At 48.1% G+C, this 15,969-nt stretch overlaps 9 protein-coding genes across 9 annotated transcripts; 4 read left to right on the top strand and 5 right to left on the bottom strand.

Moving 5' to 3' along the window:
* Positions 1 to 385: 385 nt before the first annotated feature.
* Positions 386 to 1,828, bottom strand: C7M61_002847 (metallodipeptidase; the record flags this gene model as incomplete). The annotated part of the gene is made up of 1 exon (XM_024858207.1): positions 386 to 1,828. The coding sequence occupies one exon, from the start codon at positions 1,826 to 1,828 to the stop codon at positions 386 to 388; it is 1,443 nt and encodes a 480-aa protein (XP_024713613.1).
* Positions 1,829 to 3,692: 1,864 nt separating this feature from the next.
* Positions 3,693 to 5,204, top strand: C7M61_002846 (uncharacterized protein; the record flags this gene model as incomplete). Its single annotated transcript, XM_024858206.1, has 1 exon — positions 3,693 to 5,204. One exon carries the CDS (start codon positions 3,693 to 3,695, stop codon positions 5,202 to 5,204), a length of 1,512 nt encoding a protein of 503 aa, XP_024713612.1.
* Positions 5,205 to 5,313: 109 nt separating this feature from the next.
* Positions 5,314 to 6,144, top strand: C7M61_002845 (nucleotidase; the record flags this gene model as incomplete). Its single annotated transcript, XM_024858205.1, has 1 exon — positions 5,314 to 6,144. One exon carries the CDS (start codon positions 5,314 to 5,316, stop codon positions 6,142 to 6,144), a length of 831 nt encoding a protein of 276 aa, XP_024713611.1.
* A 109-nt stretch (positions 6,145 to 6,253) lies between these two features.
* Positions 6,254 to 7,060, top strand: C7M61_002844 (putative serine hydrolase; the record flags this gene model as incomplete). The annotated part of the gene is made up of 1 exon (XM_024858204.1): positions 6,254 to 7,060. One exon carries the CDS (start codon positions 6,254 to 6,256, stop codon positions 7,058 to 7,060), a length of 807 nt encoding a protein of 268 aa, XP_024713610.1.
* Positions 7,061 to 7,508: 448 nt separating this feature from the next.
* On the bottom strand, positions 7,509 to 8,402 carry C7M61_002843 (protein disulfide isomerase; the record flags this gene model as incomplete). Its single annotated transcript, XM_024858203.1, has 1 exon — positions 7,509 to 8,402. One exon carries the CDS (start codon positions 8,400 to 8,402, stop codon positions 7,509 to 7,511), a length of 894 nt encoding a protein of 297 aa, XP_024713609.1.
* A 998-nt stretch (positions 8,403 to 9,400) lies between these two features.
* C7M61_002842 (uncharacterized protein) lies at positions 9,401 to 10,663 on the bottom strand (the record flags this gene model as incomplete). Its single annotated transcript, XM_024858202.1, has 1 exon — positions 9,401 to 10,663. One exon carries the CDS (start codon positions 10,661 to 10,663, stop codon positions 9,401 to 9,403), a length of 1,263 nt encoding a protein of 420 aa, XP_024713608.1.
* Positions 10,664 to 11,834: 1,171 nt separating this feature from the next.
* Positions 11,835 to 12,883, top strand: YUH2 (Yuh2p; the record flags this gene model as incomplete). Its single annotated transcript, XM_024858201.1, has 2 exons — positions 11,835 to 11,933; positions 11,984 to 12,883. 2 exons carry the CDS (start codon positions 11,835 to 11,837, stop codon positions 12,881 to 12,883), a joined length of 999 nt encoding a protein of 332 aa, XP_024713607.1.
* A 236-nt stretch (positions 12,884 to 13,119) lies between these two features.
* On the bottom strand, positions 13,120 to 14,184 carry C7M61_002840 (uncharacterized protein; the record flags this gene model as incomplete). Its single annotated transcript, XM_024858200.1, has 1 exon — positions 13,120 to 14,184. The coding sequence occupies one exon, from the start codon at positions 14,182 to 14,184 to the stop codon at positions 13,120 to 13,122; it is 1,065 nt and encodes a 354-aa protein (XP_024713606.1).
* Positions 14,185 to 14,693: 509 nt separating this feature from the next.
* On the bottom strand, positions 14,694 to 15,623 carry SFC1 (Sfc1p; the record flags this gene model as incomplete). Its single annotated transcript, XM_024858199.1, has 1 exon — positions 14,694 to 15,623. One exon carries the CDS (start codon positions 15,621 to 15,623, stop codon positions 14,694 to 14,696), a length of 930 nt encoding a protein of 309 aa, XP_024713605.1.
* Between the last annotated feature and the right edge of the window lie 346 nt (positions 15,624 to 15,969).

Raw genomic sequence — 15,969 nt, 5'->3', positions numbered from 1 at the left:
GGCGTGAAGTTGAACATTTGACGTCAAGGCTGGTGTTTGAAGATCGGCATTTGCGAAAGATCTCCATCTCAGCAGAGGCAATGAAAGGACAAGATAGTCTACATTTTAGTAATCAACAAAAATGGATTTCAAGTATTTTTTTTTTTGATATTTCGTCTACTCGGCGTACTAAGTAGCAAAAGAGTTGTTTTCTTTTTTTTTTTTTGTCCATAATGTGTAACTTCTCCATGACATCACAAGATGCTACTAGAAATGGCTGCGAAATCATACAATGGAAGACCCCACAAGCGACACAATGGACCCCGATTTCCAGTCTACTGAGCCAGGTGTCATCAAATCCTGAAATCTACAATTTTCTCTGTTTTCGTCGGTTGCTAATTCATGTCTACTGGCCGTAGTAGTGCAAGTAGCCACCCAAGGTCTTGCAACCGTTGATGTAGTTGCTGACGTTCAACTTCTCGTTGATCGAGTGGGCGCCGTCGTCACCACGGCCCATGGGCAAAAGAAGCACCTGTGTGCCCAACTCCTTCTCGAAAGTCAAGGTGATTGGAATCGAGCCGCCTTCTCTGGTGAAGTCGGGCTTGACGTTCCAAACGTGCTCGGTGGCCTTGGAGGCAGCGGTGAAGGACTCGTTGAACGGATCGGACTTCCAGTAGTCACCGTCGTGGATCAACTCCACCTTCATCTGGTTCTTGGAGTTGAGCTGCTTGAACGCCTTGGTGACATGGGCAAACACCAACAGGTCCAACTTGGCCAGGTCAATGTCGGGAACGGTTCTGATGGAGAACTTACCGGTCACCTTGGCGGGAATGACGGTCTTAGCACCAGCACCGGAAAAGGCACCCTCCACACCGTGGATCGACAAAGATGGGTATCTCCAGCGGTGCTTCAAGATGTCCTTCTTGTTGTCGTACAAGGCGGTCTTGGAGCCCAGGGCAGCCTGCAACTCGTCCACGGAGAAGTCAATGTCGTCGTAGAGAGCGTCCTCCTCAGGGGTCAATTTGGCCACCATCTCGTCGATGCCAGGCACCAAGATGGTACCGTCCGAGGAAACCAACAGCGAAAGCACCTGGACCAAGTCGGTCATGGGTTCAGCCACCACACCGCCGAAAATACCCGAGTGGAGATCGGCGCCAGGGCCGGAAATCAGCACCTGGTAGTAGTTGCAGCCACGCAAGCCGTATGTCAAAACAGGCTTGGTGGTGCCCAACCAGTAGTTGTCGGAAATACACACCGCGTCCACGCCCTTGAAGTAGTTCTTTGCTTCACGGGCAATGAGGCCGTCGAGACCCAAGGAGCCAGACTCCTCCATGCCCTCGAAACACACCACCAAGTTGACAGGCAACTCCCAGCCCAAGGCATTGTGGGCCTCCACCACGTTCAACCAGCCCATCACGGGACCCTTGTCGTCGGTGGAGCCTCTGCCGTACAAAATGCCGGCCTGCTCGTCGTGGGTCATTTCAAAAGGCTCCGAGGCCCAGCCGTCCTCCAAGCCAGCAGGCTGGACGTCGTAGTGGCCGTAGACCAAGACGGTTTTCTTCTTTTCGTCGTTGCCGAAACGGGCCAAGACAATGGGTGGCAAAAGCAAATCGGGGTTGTTCACTGGAGGGGGCTGTTTGCCCAAGTCCTTGAGCTGGATGTCGGCGAAACCCAAGGTGGTGAGTTCGTTGACTAGGAAAGCGGCCATTTCCACCACTTTTGGTCTGAGCGATTCATCGGACGAAACGGAGGGAATGGCGATGGAGCGGCGCAAGCGGTCGATGAAGGCCGGCTGGAGCTCGTCGATCTTTTCAAAAAGGGGCTCCAAGGCGAGTTTGTCGAACAGCATGGAAGAAGAAGAGTAGGGAGGTTGAGGAAATGTGGAGGAAGCAAACGCGAAGTGAGTGGAGGCCTAGGAGGCTGGCAATTGGAAACGTAAAGGAAGGGAGTTCTTTGGAGAAAGGAAAAAAAGAGAGGATTAGTTGGAGGCGGGAATCCGCTGTATTTATACTTTTTCTTGTGTCCGGGGTATGTGGTAATGGGAGGGGCGCTAGTGGCTGCCGTACGGCACCATGGACGGCTGCGAGGGCTGAAAAAGTCTGGAGGCTCGGTTAATGGAGGGTAATTAGGGGCCGACCAAATGGTTTGATGGTAGAGGGAAAAAGTGATTTTTTTGATGGAGGTTAATTTGGATTGGCTTGGAGGTGCTGGTGGCTGGGTTTGGGTCGGTTTGGTCGATTTTGGAGGAATTGGGATGTGTGGTTTTGTGGAATCTGGAGAAGGTTGACCGCGCTGCCTTTTACATCTAAATTGGCATCAATGTAGATTTGGTGTATTTTTGACGGCTCAAAGGTGTTTCTTTTTCAATTGAACTTTGTCGTTGATTTTTTAAGAAAATCAATTGGCGGGAATGATGCACGGCGCTGGATGGTGGAGACTACGGCGTTTGAAAAGCTGGTTTTCGCTGTCCGTTATAGTGAAGTGGTGAAGTTTGGGATTCTCGGCGAACGGCCTCAGTTTCCGAAATGTGCGTTTCTCGCTGGGTGGTGGAAAGTGGTTTTTGGCTTTTCACGGGTTCAGTCGGCGATTCAATTGGGATGTAGTGGTTGTCAATTGGGCTTCTGTGGTTGATGTTGCCTGGCAATGTAGAGGGTAATGGCCATATATTTACTCAAAATGCTTATTTGTGTTGCTTCTAGTGTCCAGTGGTGCTGTCAATTGGTGTGTCTTTTGATGGAATAGTCCGTTTTAGTGTCCCCTCGGAGTTGGTCCGGTGGCTTGGAATGGCTGCAAACGCGGAGGTGAACTCCGAGAAGAGGACCATTTTAATGAATTTCACCAATTAGCCGTGGCAGGTGGGTGGATTTTAGGGTAGACGTCTTCAAGTTTTGAAAAAAAGAAAGGTTTGGGAAGCGTCTTTTTATTTTGTTCCTACCTTTCAAATTGGGTGTTGGTGATGTAGTGCAACTGTGTGCAACTGTGAAGACCTCCGTTGGATTCACATAAAAACAAAAAGAAGAAGAGAAGCAACCTCCATTTGTACTTTGACATTTCAATTCTATTTTTTTTTTTTTTTTTTTTGTTAGATTCTATTGAATAGTGACAACGTCCCCAATTTTATTGTGTGGACAACTTTTGCAATTTGTGGAGAATCTGTATTTCTCACTCACATTTTTCCGTAAGCATAGAACATTCAGCTACACATTGTAAACTTCACCCCAGAAAAACTGAAAAATACAAAATACAAACTACATAATCACATTCTTGAAATCGTCACTCTACTCATCTCATTCACTTCAAACTGTCCAAATACATCCCATATGACCTTGCCTTTCATAAGCTTCTTCCCTTAATGTACATCTCCTCACCGGTATTGACAAAACTGACGACAAAACCAGCCCTCCATCTGTAGCATATGAGCGACTCAAACCACCTCCAATTGCAATAATCCTCCTTCAACCACAAAACCTCAATCAGCAACCGATCTGGTCATCTTCGATCGCCTTATCAGGCCACTTTCGCAGCCATATCCACCCATCCGTTTCTCCACTCCACGATCCTCCTACTAAAACATTCAAAATGATGTTTTCATTAAATCTTCATTGAAGAAACCTCATCATAAACCCTCCCACATCCCCTTTTTCGATGACCCTTCAAAAACCCACCCACCCTCATCCACCTACACCATCACCAAATAACGCGCGATCAACTATATGAGCAGCAGCGAGGAGATTCTGAGTGGAACAGACGATGACGACATTCTCGAGGCGATCCGGCCGAGCGGAAGCAAACCGATAAAGCGTCCTTCGCCAAAGCCCATAGTGGAAAAACCAGACGACGACGAGATTTCCATCCCAGCCATCTTCCTCACTCAAGGTGCCAAAAACACCAGCCTCCTAAAGAAGGCCAAGGAGATCTCGAAACACATTGAGGAGGAAAAGGAGAAAACAGAACGGCAGCAGGAGGAGCTTGAACGGATCAGAAAGGAGGCGCTAGCGGAGTTGAACGAAAACGGCCTGGCCTTGAACTACACATACAAAACAGGCCATTCGTTGATTGAAGCGTATGTGCAGAGCCACTACGCCAACCACTACTCCTTGAGAACACACAGACACTTTTATTTCTTTGGCGACTGCTATAGGTTGAACTTGGGTGGTGTTTCCGATGAAAAGGCCAGGGTTCTAGAGACCTTGGCGTTTTGCTTAGATGAAGGCATGTTTCCGGCGTATTCGAGGTCGCTCAAGGCGATGGGCATTTCTTCCATGGAGATCGCTGTTTACTTTGTTGATACGTGCGTGGATGAGACCGTTTTGGAGGGTGTTTTTCGGTTTCTTCAGCAATACGATGAACGAGGCGGTGGCTTGGATTTGATGGAACACGTTAGCGGAACCAAGGCATCCTACGAATTGCCTTTGAAAATGCAGCATTTCAACAACACCGTCCGTCTTTCGCTTCTACGAGCGGCGTTGCTCTTTGAGGCTTGTGATGCTTCCAGTCATACAGAGACCTACCTTCTCAATTTCGTGCTTGCATCGTCTGACTTTTACGCCAACAAGAGGGAACGAAATTCGCTCTTAGAATTCATCATCAAACCAGTCTTCAGCCGTGTGGTGCTTCTAGATTTGGGCCTGCAGTTGTGGGACACCTTGATGAAGTTGCAGCTACACTTTTTCAACAAGAAACCCGATTCTAGCAAACTAAAACACTACGAGTTGATTTTTAATTTCTTGAACAACCTCCAGACCGCCTTCAGGCACGAGGACGGCGAGACAATCGCTTTGTATCTGCTTCTTCGAGGCTTCCTCCAAGATTCACAAACGCTACCCACAAAAACCTCAAACGACAAGATCACCATTGACGAGATCAGTCAGGTCCTCAACGACTCCCTACCGAACCTGTCCTCCTCCGACCATGCAGCTCAGGCAAACCCCATCTACAGCTATGTCTACAAGACCAGAATTTGCACCAAGCTTCTCACGGAGCTTCTCTACTCCGATACCAACAAAAAGCCATTTTTGAACCTCCACATCCAGCTTCAAACGCTCAAAGACCGTCTTCAGCAGGATATGAGTCACTGGCTCTTCCTCAGCAACGACATACCATACAAAACGGATGTTTCAGCGGCATTGAGCGAGGCCTACCACACCCTCGACCACTTCAGCACAGTACTCAACAAAAACATTCTGCTTATCCAAAAAGACATTTTCTACGAGGACCCTAATTAGCAACCATCCAAGAAAACGGCCCCGGAGGGTCCACGTGGTGTACTGGTGTGGCTGTCTCGGCTATCACAGCATATATACCGATAAGAGTCACCTACACTCTTTATCCAACATGACGACCTCCACAGAGAAACCACTTGTTTACGAGAACCCGGAAATCGATAGCCAGAAGCCAGGAACCACCGTGACATTGCCATATGGCCACGGCCCATTGCCTGAGGAATTGAAGAACAAGAAGATCTTCTTCTTTGACATCGACAACTGTCTCTACAAGCGTTCCACCAAGATCCACGACATGATGCAGGTTAAAATCCACAACTACTTCAAGCAAAACTTGCAGTTGAACGACGAAGAAGCCCACGAGTTGCACATGAACTACTACAAGACGTATGGATTGGCGCTCGAGGGATTAGTCAGAAACCACCAGGTGGACGCGTTGGAGTACAACTCGCAAGTGGACGATTCGCTTGACTTGAAGTCCGTCTTGGGCTACAACGACGAGTTGCGCAACATGATCATCAAGATCAAGGAATCTCACCACTACGACGTATTGTGGCTCATCACCAACGCCTACAAGAACCACGCCTTGCGTGTGATTTCGTTCTTGGGCTTGGGTGATCTTTTCGACGGCTTGACCTTCTGCGACTACTCCGAGATCCCCATCATTTGCAAGCCGATGGACGAGTTCTTCTTTAGATGCCTAGACACCGTGCAGGTGGACGCCAAGGACCCAGCCGCCTTGTGGCAGCTTTCGTTTGTGGATGACAGCGAGATCAACGTCAAGGCGGCCTTTGACCTTGGCTTTGGTAGCGTGTACCACTACGTTGAAGTGGAGAAGGAATACGAGCAGTTGAAGCAGAAAGAGGACTACCTGACGTACTACGAGGGAGACAGAAGGATCGTCGTTCTTCGTGACATTCTCGAGCTTCTGAAGTACGCCTAGGCAGCTGCTGCAAGATATGACGGTGAAGGAAAAAATGAAAAAACCTAGCGGTGAAGTCCGAATACTACTAGGTGGGCGCGCATATAGATATAAACTAGATTCCACCCATATGGCGAAAAAGAACATAGAGTATACAGCCAAGGTGCTCTTTCTCCATGGCTACACACAGCTGGCGCTGGCGTTTTATGCCAAGACACTGGCTTTGAGAAAAAAGCTAGCTCAGTACAAGCTCAAAGCAGTCTATCTCAATGCACCCATCCAACTTTCACCAGCTGAACTTCCAACCACCGATCTGCTTTCCAAGTTTGGCGCAGTAGGTGGAGATGACGATGCCTTGAAGTACCGTGCCTGGTGGGTCAAGAATCCCGATAACACATATGAAATCGACTCTGCTATTGATACCGTGAAGAGGTACATCAAGGACGGTGAAGTGCTCAATGAGGAGGGAGTCTACGAGAAGGAGGAGGATAATCTTCCTCTCAATGGTATTATAGGATTTTCACAAGGAGCGTGTTTTGCTGGAGCGTTGGTGCACAAGTTCCACGAGCTTTTCGGCATCGACCTTGAGTTTGCGGTGCTTTACTCTGGATTCAAGATTGACGTTTCGCTTATGCCAGATTTCAAAAAGTACTACACGAACGACGATGGTGCTCTGACGAAACCCCGTCTTTTGCATGTTGTGGGAGAATTAGATACGGTGGTTGGAGAGGATAGAGCATACACATTCTATGAGACCAGCACGAAGAACCTGGACTTGTTGAAGCATCCTGGTGGTCATTTTGTGCCCAATTCCAAGTTGCTTGTGGACCAGGTTGTCAACTGGATCCAGGGTGCCGAGAAGGAGGAGGCCAAGAAGGAGGAGAAGAAGGACGATGTGGATGACATTCTTGCGATGATGGACAAGGTGGGTGTGTGAGGTCTCTGGGGTTTTAAGGAGGGAGATAGAAGGGAGAGTTTTGATTTTGCGGCTTCAATTGACTTTGGTTTACTTAGAAGTCATGGAAATCAGGAGTAGAAGGCGATCGCCAGTCTATAGATATTTATACAATTGAGCTTTCAATTTGGCGGAGTGCAGAAGTAGGCTTTGAATCCGGGGTAGGCTCTAAATTGAAAAAGAAGTCGTTCGCTTAAGAAATCAGAATTTACCTTCCAGCACTAGTCACATTTTATTGAGTATCTAAGGGAAGGAAGGGAAGGAAGGGTAGGTATTGAAAGCTTTCATTCTCAACTGACAAACCCCATTTAACTCTTCAAGTGGGAAATTATATCCAATTCTATCTCCAAAAGACAACGAAATCCCAGTAAAAGAACTCCACTGAAAACTTCTCCAAAATCACCAAAAATCCTCACCTCAAATTACCCCCCTAAAGCTCGTCGTGGACACGCTCGCCTCTATACTTGGCGTAGTACTTCTTGTCCTTCTTCGAAAGACCGCCCTCCGACGGCTTGACGCCCGTCTGCTCCTGAACCCAGGCCTCCATCTCATGCTTGTTGGTGAGCTTACCCTTCAGATACCGGGAAAACTCGCCCTTTTCAGAATCCCAAAAAAGCAAAATCGGAAGCGTGTCGCCCTCCTCGATCGGCAACTGCACTTTTTTGCCATCCACCGTCACAGAGGCCGGTTCGGCGACATCCGTCTTCAAGTACCCAAACGACACTTTCGACAAGAAGTCAATGGCCATCGTCTTGTAGACGGGCGAAATATTCGTATTCTTCAGAAGAAGCACCACGCGTGGCCCCGGGCCCTCGAGAAACTCCGGAAGCCCCTTCAACCCGTGGATCCGATCCACGTAGTTCTTGATTCTCGTAGAAACATAATCCGTGATGGCCTTGAGCGACCGCTGGCCGTTGTACGGTTCAGGCACGTGTTTCAGGTTTGCCCTGGCCTTGCCCGGAGCGTACTTGGGCGGTCTGAACAGCATCAACGTAGGGAACCCTTGAACCCTATAAGCAGCACACAAGGGCTTGTTGGACTCCTTGTCACAGTTGACCGCTGCCACGTGGACACCGTACTTCCCTTCTTTATGAAGAAACTTGCCCAACTTGTGCCACACAGGCAGCAACTGTTTGCAGTAACCACACCATGGAGCGTAGAATTTCACGATGGAGGTGTAGTTGGAGCGGTGGACGACTTTGTCGAAGTTCAGCGGCGTGAGTTCGTAGACATTGGGGTCGTTGGCGTAGACGTCGCCCAGCTCACGTGAGGCGACCACGAGGAGGAGGGTTGTTAGGATCCAGAGACGAAGAACACTGAGCATGGTGGTGGAAGTCGCGAAAGTGTAGATGGTGTAGGTGGGGGTATGGTGAGGTGGAGGTATGATGTGAATTATGTGAGGGAGATAAATTGGAGGGAAGGGGTGGTGATGTGAAAGATGGAAGGGTGTATTGGGGGGTGTATTGTTTTTTTTGGTTCAAAAAGGGTGTGTTGGTGGAATTGTCTGGGGGGTTGTGTGAGGTAGAGGTATAGAGCGAATGGGTGTTATGGTAATGTGTTATTCTTTCTATGTGAACTTTTATTGCTTGCTTCTCCTCATTGGTGGCTTTTTATTGTTTAATGAGTAAACCTTAGGGTCACTTTGAGGCTGTGGCTTTTGGTTGCTTGTTTCTAAGAAATGGCTGCAAAACGGGTACACCCATCTAAGGGCACACGACAGCTCATGAATTTCGAGGAAAAGAATGTGTTTTTCTAATACTTTAAGCTCTTATTCCAAAACAGTCCAATAAACGAAATAGTGTGTTCTCCCCATTCTATTGTATTTGCTCCAAAGAAGTATCGTGTTTATCACATTGCTGATAGTACCACAGTTAAGCTTATAAGACTCTTTGGTCCCTTTTTTTATTTTTTTTTCTATTCACTTTATCTGTTAAGGCCCTTTTCATTTCTGCTGTATTGCTTCTGTGCCTCATTATCAAAATACAACGTAACCACCAGAACAGTGATAAATGCTGCCTTTCACGATTATATCGATACTGTGACTTCCAGCAAAGCACTTCTTGATTCAAGAGAAGCTCTCAGTATTGCGTTACCACCAACATGAAACAACACGTTTCATGACGATCATACTTCGAGACGGCCTTTCACAATATTGTCTTTAAAGTGGCATCCGCAACTCTGGATGGTTTTGATACTCTAAGGTACCTAGCCAAATGAAAGGACTATCCTGGCAATGATGTAATGCCCAAAGCTTCCAGCAATTAGCTACTCACAACTCCACTTTCCTATTTCTATTTACCTATAACCTTATGCTTTCCCACCCTACAACTTCGCTCTCTTGGGACTTCCCGCAAAAGCAAGATTCTCCAACCTTACCCTGGAATCCCTCTCCTTCTGCTCAGCTTCACTCATTCTAGGAACCTTTGCCAGAACAGTCGAAAACACAGTCACAGAGGCATCGTCCGTGATGGTTTCACACTTGTGCTGGTGGTAAAGAAGACCCTTTCTTTTGGCCTTATTGACAAGCCCCACAGTGACAAGACCGGGACTATACCTGAATCTGTCGAAAACCTCGATGGACCTGATCCGCTCGGTTTTCTGTCTTTGGCCTAAAAACGGGATATGCTGAATTCTGGGTTTATCAAAGCAAAGCGAGGCGACCTGGACTTCAACGAAATTCTCCAAAGTCTGTGACCAAGAATGCTGGAGATGCAAAAGCGTCACCTTCACCTTGATGCCATAACTTCTCATGGAGTCGTTGCAGTAAAGCGTGGGCTCTACAATGGGCAAGCCGCTGTTCAAGTACTTGGGAGGAACCTGAACACAGTCGTTTTCTGAATCTTCAAAAGCGTCCAATTTCTTGTGACAGTCTTTGCTGGAAATGGTCACATAACTGTGCTTTGAGACGGGTTTCAGCGGAAAGAAAATTGTGTTTTGCTTTTCAACTTTTGTATAAGTGAGCCTGTGGAGCTCCACTGTGACGTTTGTCATGACGAGGTTTGCCTTATCGGTGCTTTCCACACAGACATCTAGAAGAGTGCTGATTCTTGTTTTGGGAACGACAATTCTGCTGCATTCGTGAAATCCATAATTGGGCCGGAAGTACACAGAATTGAGTTTGATGACTGCTCCATCTGGACCGGTGATGCTTGCCTGATTTGGCTTACTCTTCTCTCCGTAAAGTGCCCTTGTCATTGGAAAAAGCTCCCTCTTGTAGTCAAACTGTCTTCCGTTGCAATTAAACTCACAGTATCCACGCAAGGACTTGAATTTTCTGGAATCTCCACGAACCACATACTCGATCTTCATGGGTCTTTCCTGAGAAGGCTTGATTCGAGCCGTTTCTTCATACAAAGAAGCGTTGATTTTTTGTGCTTCAGCAATAGGTCCTGCAAAACGGAACCTGGCTTCGGTGATGGCACAAATGGTGTGGTTGGTTTCAAAAGTCTGGGTGGAGTGTCCCACATAGCTGGCTGCAAAATGCTCGATTGTGTCGTGAACAGAACTTGCAACCTTCAGCGCATCAAAAGCGTCTTTTTTGAATTCTTCAAGCACTACAAAACTTTCAATGTGGCAGTCGGACATGGTGGTGGATGACGAGAGAATTGGGGGAAGCGTTGGACTTTATAGGTACAAGTGGAGGATTGAGGTGGAGTTTCCATATCGAGGTGGTGGATGAGATATGGATATGGAAGGTTTTACTGGGGTCATCCAAACTGGTTTGCCCTATTTAAAATGGAACTTTTTTTGAAATAGGAAACTGGGAGGAGAATGAAGCTCCAGGGGTGATTCGACCAGGATCATGAAGCTGCCATAGTTAGTTGATGGACAACGCCAGCGAATCCAATTCACCAATTGAACAAAATGCCAATTGAAGATCCGACAGACAAACTTCTGAATCTAGATACCCAACCACCTCCCTCTTCCCTCTCTATTCGATATCCTACACGGTTCACTCACAGAGCATTCATTATGCAACTAGATATACACGCCGAAAAAGTTGGCAACATAGATGGAGCCCAAGCCGATGGAAACAGACGCAACGGCAGCGCTGCTGAAGTACTTGGCGGGCGAGCTTCTGTTAAGGAAGGCCAAGGCGAGAGACACGAATGCTGGTTGTTAGTAAATGTGTGGTGGTCAGGTCAACGGGGCATAAAAGCGATTCCCTAGTTAACTAAGGAGCTGATGATCGCAATTCCGGAGTATTTGGACCATTAGACGTCTCGTTCTCGAGATCCACGTCGTGTAGGCTAGACGTGTCTTATCTGAAAAGTCACAGAATCCAAGCAAACCACGAAGATTGCGTACAAAAACCACATAATCTTCTTCCAAAACCAATTTCAAGTGAAGCCGACAAAACCTGACAAGCACTTTGTCGATTTTAAGGCCCCTTTGACGCCTTTCTCTGAAACTCAAGATACATACCTAGAAGCACGAGAACCACGGTGATAACGGTCTGCTGCTGCTGAAGAGCAGAGGGAAAGATCTCCAGAGATCCGCTCTTGAAAAGAGCATCGAGGGTTGTGAAACTGACGATATTGTCTAGGGTCTTTTGCACGTCCATTGTGGTTGAGGTGTAAGTAGCGTGTTGGAGACAGATAAACCCGTGGTGCACGGGTGTGGCACCTGCTATACCCGATGAAAAGCCATGATCCGGGACTAAATGATTTTGGGAACTTAATATTCAGGATATTCATGTGTGAATTAGGGGAATCGCCGAGCTTTACGGGATTCCCACCGTGGCATCATGTCCACCATGGACACCCTTTTAACCCCAGGTACACTACTATCAACAGTTCGCAACTACACCTTCTTTATCATGTCCTGGGGCTGGAATACCATAGATTCTGACGCGGTATGTGACTGACGAGGCTCACGTGACCTTCCACCGTATACTAACAAGAGCAGGGCGTTTTCACGGAACTCGTGGAGCGTTTGGGCGTTCAGAATGTCCAGTTTGATGAACTCTACGCTATAGATAAGGAATCCCTCTTGGCTGCTGCGCCTGTGTATGCCGTGGTTTTCTTATTCAAATACAGCAAACTCGACCGTGAGTATGCCGCTAAGAAATTGCCTCTTGATGGAGAATACGACACGGAATACGCAGATAAGGGTATCTTTTTCGCCAACCAGACCATCCAGAATGCTTGTGCCACACAGGCCGTGCTCAATTCCTTGCTCAACAAATTGGATGATATCGATATCGGCGTAGAGCTCAATAACCTACGTGCGTTTGTTGCTGGCTTTGATCCAGAAATGGCTGGAGAAACGCTATCCAACTCTGAGACCTTGAGGTCTGTGCATAACTCCTTTTCAGCACCTAAGTTCATTGATAGCGACCAGCTCCCACCGCCTGATCTTGACGACAAGGACGACGGCCTTTTCCACTTTATCACGTACCTCAACATCAACAACACCGTATACGAGTTGGACGGTTTGAAACAGTACCCCATCAAGCACGAGACCTTGGATGCGCCAGACCACTTCTACGACGTGCTTCCCCGCGTGTTGCAAAGGCGTATTGACAAGTACCTGGGCGAAATCCGTTTTTCCTTGATGGCCATTACGAATAACAAGTTGGAGCAGTACAAGCTCTTGGACGACGAGTTCAGCGTGCAGCAAGAGCTTCGTAAGCGTGAGACGTGGAAGCAGGAGAATGTCTTCAGGAGACACGATTTCCCCAAGTTGACAGTGGCCCTTTTGAAGAATATTCTGCAGGGTATGAGTGATGATGAGTGGGAGGAGCTCTTAGAGCTGGCGAGAAAGAAATCTCTAGCACGTCAATCACAGAGGTTCTACAAGTGAGGTGATAGGTTTGACAGAAGGTGCGCATGGCGCAAAGGGACCAAATCGAGGGGCGTGTTTGGTGTAAGATATCATCACATTGCATCACTCCAATATACCACAACCTAACGCTTGGTACTGGAGATCCAACCACTGCAAATGATCTCAAAAATACATGTCTCCCTCGCATGCCTTGATTACTATACAATTGAACGCTTGTCTGTATCTGGAGCCAATCGACGTTCATGACGCAGCTTCTACTCCCAGTCGCCAAAATGGAAAAAGCCTCCGCCACTTCTGGAGTGTCTCGAGAAATAGTCAAAGTCAATACTCACAGCATTGCCCAACAACACCGCACGTTGATCTAGTGTCAATGGACCAGCAACGCTAGGGTACATCAGCCCCATTCCGGCAAATGCAGCAGGGTCCATTCTCACAATGTAGACACCGGTATCTGTGAAAAGCTCTCTGCCCAAACCGACCCAATTTCTATCCACGGACGCAATGACGTCGCCGTTATTGTTGTAAACCGGGAAATCGAAGGCAAGGAAACCAGAATCAATTGCTCCGTACTGCTCATATTCATCAGTTACCTCATCTTCGAGCTTGAACAAGTCGTACCGTCTGCGCCACAAGTGCCATTTCTGAACGGACTCGCCAACAATCTCGTGCATGATGTTTCCCCTTTCGTCGTATCCAGGTAAAAGCGCCTTGATATGCGAATTGATGAAAGAAAACGGTCTCTTGATGGTGAGGAGCAAGTCGCCGTAGTTGTTGAAGACCTCAAGCTCGAAGGGACGATGCAAACGGAAAAATTGACGTCCAATTGCCTTCATGATGCCGAAATCCTTCTCTTCCATGTACGCAATCTGGTCTCCATTGGAGTTCATGATCTTATACCTGTTTGCCTGTTCAAAGCCAATGACGACATTCATGAATTCCACCTGACGCTCAATGACCAAAGTAGGTTCTTTAAGGATATCGTAGATTCCATCGTGCTCTGTGATGATGCCGTTTTCATTTGGTGGCACTTCAAAAACCGTTCTGAACTGAGATGGATCATTCTGAAACGCCAGCGGATCCAGCGAGGGGTTTTCTTGATAATAGAATTGGGAATTGCCGTTTTGGGAGCCGCTATTCTGTGCGTACTTCTCCTGGTAGCGTCTGACCTCCTCTGGGCTGATTTCGTTAACCTTCCTGGTCTTGCCTTGGTACCTGACGAGAGCCAGAGACGAGGTTTTGATGGACCTGGAGAAGCGGGGCGCCGCCACTAGGCTATTTAGAGGCACACGGCGGAAAATAGGCAGCACACGACCGAACATTGGCTGATTTGGGGAATAGGAAGAATGTGGTGATGGAGTAGGCGGCAACTGCCTGAGGCGACCTGTATGGGGGATCAGGTCACCCTAGTGGGAGTTCCGGATCCGTAGGCTAAATAGCCGAAAGTGGCCGTAGAGGGTGTTAGTTAGCCCCAATTGAGCATGGATATCACGGAATTTGAATTAAATGTTGCATTTGGTGACTTAGATTCGGGAAGGTTCTCCGGGGTGTCGGTAGCCTACCTGCAGTACATTGACCTCGAGTACCCGGGCCGATTCAACCTGACACTCTAAAATCCAAAAATCTATCTCTTTTCCTTCCAATGACGTCAGTGACGTCGGTGACGTGGATTGTTCACCTTACGATGCCAAAACAAAAATTTTTCATCCTCCCTCGGACCAACGGACCAAACATCACCTACAACCAACTACTCTATCGTTTATCAACTTTTTATGTATGCAAGCGGCACGGCACGTGCGATAAATACCTGGCGTAGCTTCTAACGCAGAACCTACTCGAGCTTCTTGTTGCTGCCGGGCAAAGCGTTGCCAGACAACACACCCTTCATGAACTCGTACACCGTGAAGGTCACAGCCTGGCCAGGTGCCACTCTCATGATTCTAGGCGTGATACCCTTGTACAAGGCATTGACACCCTCCTCCTTGATCAACTGCTTACCGATCTTGGCGATTCTGACCCAGCCAGACTCGTTGGAGGCATAAGTGGACTTTTGCAATCTGGTCTTGATGGTGTCCAAAGGAGCGTTGGAAAGAGGACCCAAGGCACCAGAGAACAAACCAACCAAGGAGGTCTGCCACGAGGGAAGAACCTCCAAGTTCTGGTAGCTCTGCAAGTACTCCTTCACCTTGGAGTACACAGTGAAGTTCACACCCTGGTTGGACGCCTGTCTAGCAGCAGTCAAGGAAACACCTCTGTACAACGTGGAGAAACCTTCTTCACGGACAATGACGTAGGCAGCGTGGAGAGCGTTTCTGTACTTTGGAACATCCAATGGGTCGGCCATGGAGTGGTGCTGGGCTTGTAATCTGATCTTGACAACCTCCATAGGGTTCACGATAATCACGGCTTCGGTGGTACCGGCACCGACACCAGCGAGGAAAGTGCTACCGGTGGAGATCTTGCCGTCCTTGTCCTTCAAAAGCGATCTGTAGAACTCGTACGACTGGAAACGAATACCCATCTTGGGCACGATTCCGAGCACAACGGCACCAAGACCTTTGTAGAGAGACATGAAGGTCTCCTTCTGGACAATGTTGATACCGGTTCTGATGAAACCTGGTGGTTTCTGGCCCGACTTTCTGTACAACTGCATTCTGACCTTGACGGTGTCCAAGGGGTGGCAGCACAAGGCCTCAAACAAACCGGCCACACCGCCGGCAACGAGATCGGTCACGGAACCTCCTTTTTTCTGGGTCAGCATATTCGATTTTTTCTGTTAGGGTGGGTTTTGCGTGGGACCACTCGCCTTATATACCCCACAAAAACGGTGATTTTTCATACTCCAATCTTCCATTTCCCCGAGGGCCGCACCGGGCCAGATGACCGTCTCCACCCCGGCCGGCGGGGGTTCTTCAATTCATATATATATAGAGATGCTTGCTTCCAGCCAATTTTTCATATTTTACATTTTTTTTATTTTTCTTCACAACTTTTCTGGCTATCCTGGTTAAGCCGGGGTCTGGGGTACATCCGCGGGCCCGGGGCGGCTGTTGTGAGTCGCAATCGAGTCACCTTCCGGGGCGTGAGACAAACGGTGCTTGTGTGCA

The sequence above is a fragment of the Candidozyma pseudohaemuli genome, assembly GCF_003013735.1.
Source record: "Candidozyma pseudohaemuli strain B12108 chromosome Unknown scaffold00006, whole genome shotgun sequence".
In the NCBI taxonomy this organism is placed as follows: domain Eukaryota; kingdom Fungi; phylum Ascomycota; class Pichiomycetes; order Serinales; family Metschnikowiaceae; genus Candidozyma; species Candidozyma pseudohaemuli.
This window is presented reverse-complemented; position numbering and strand designations above follow the sequence as displayed.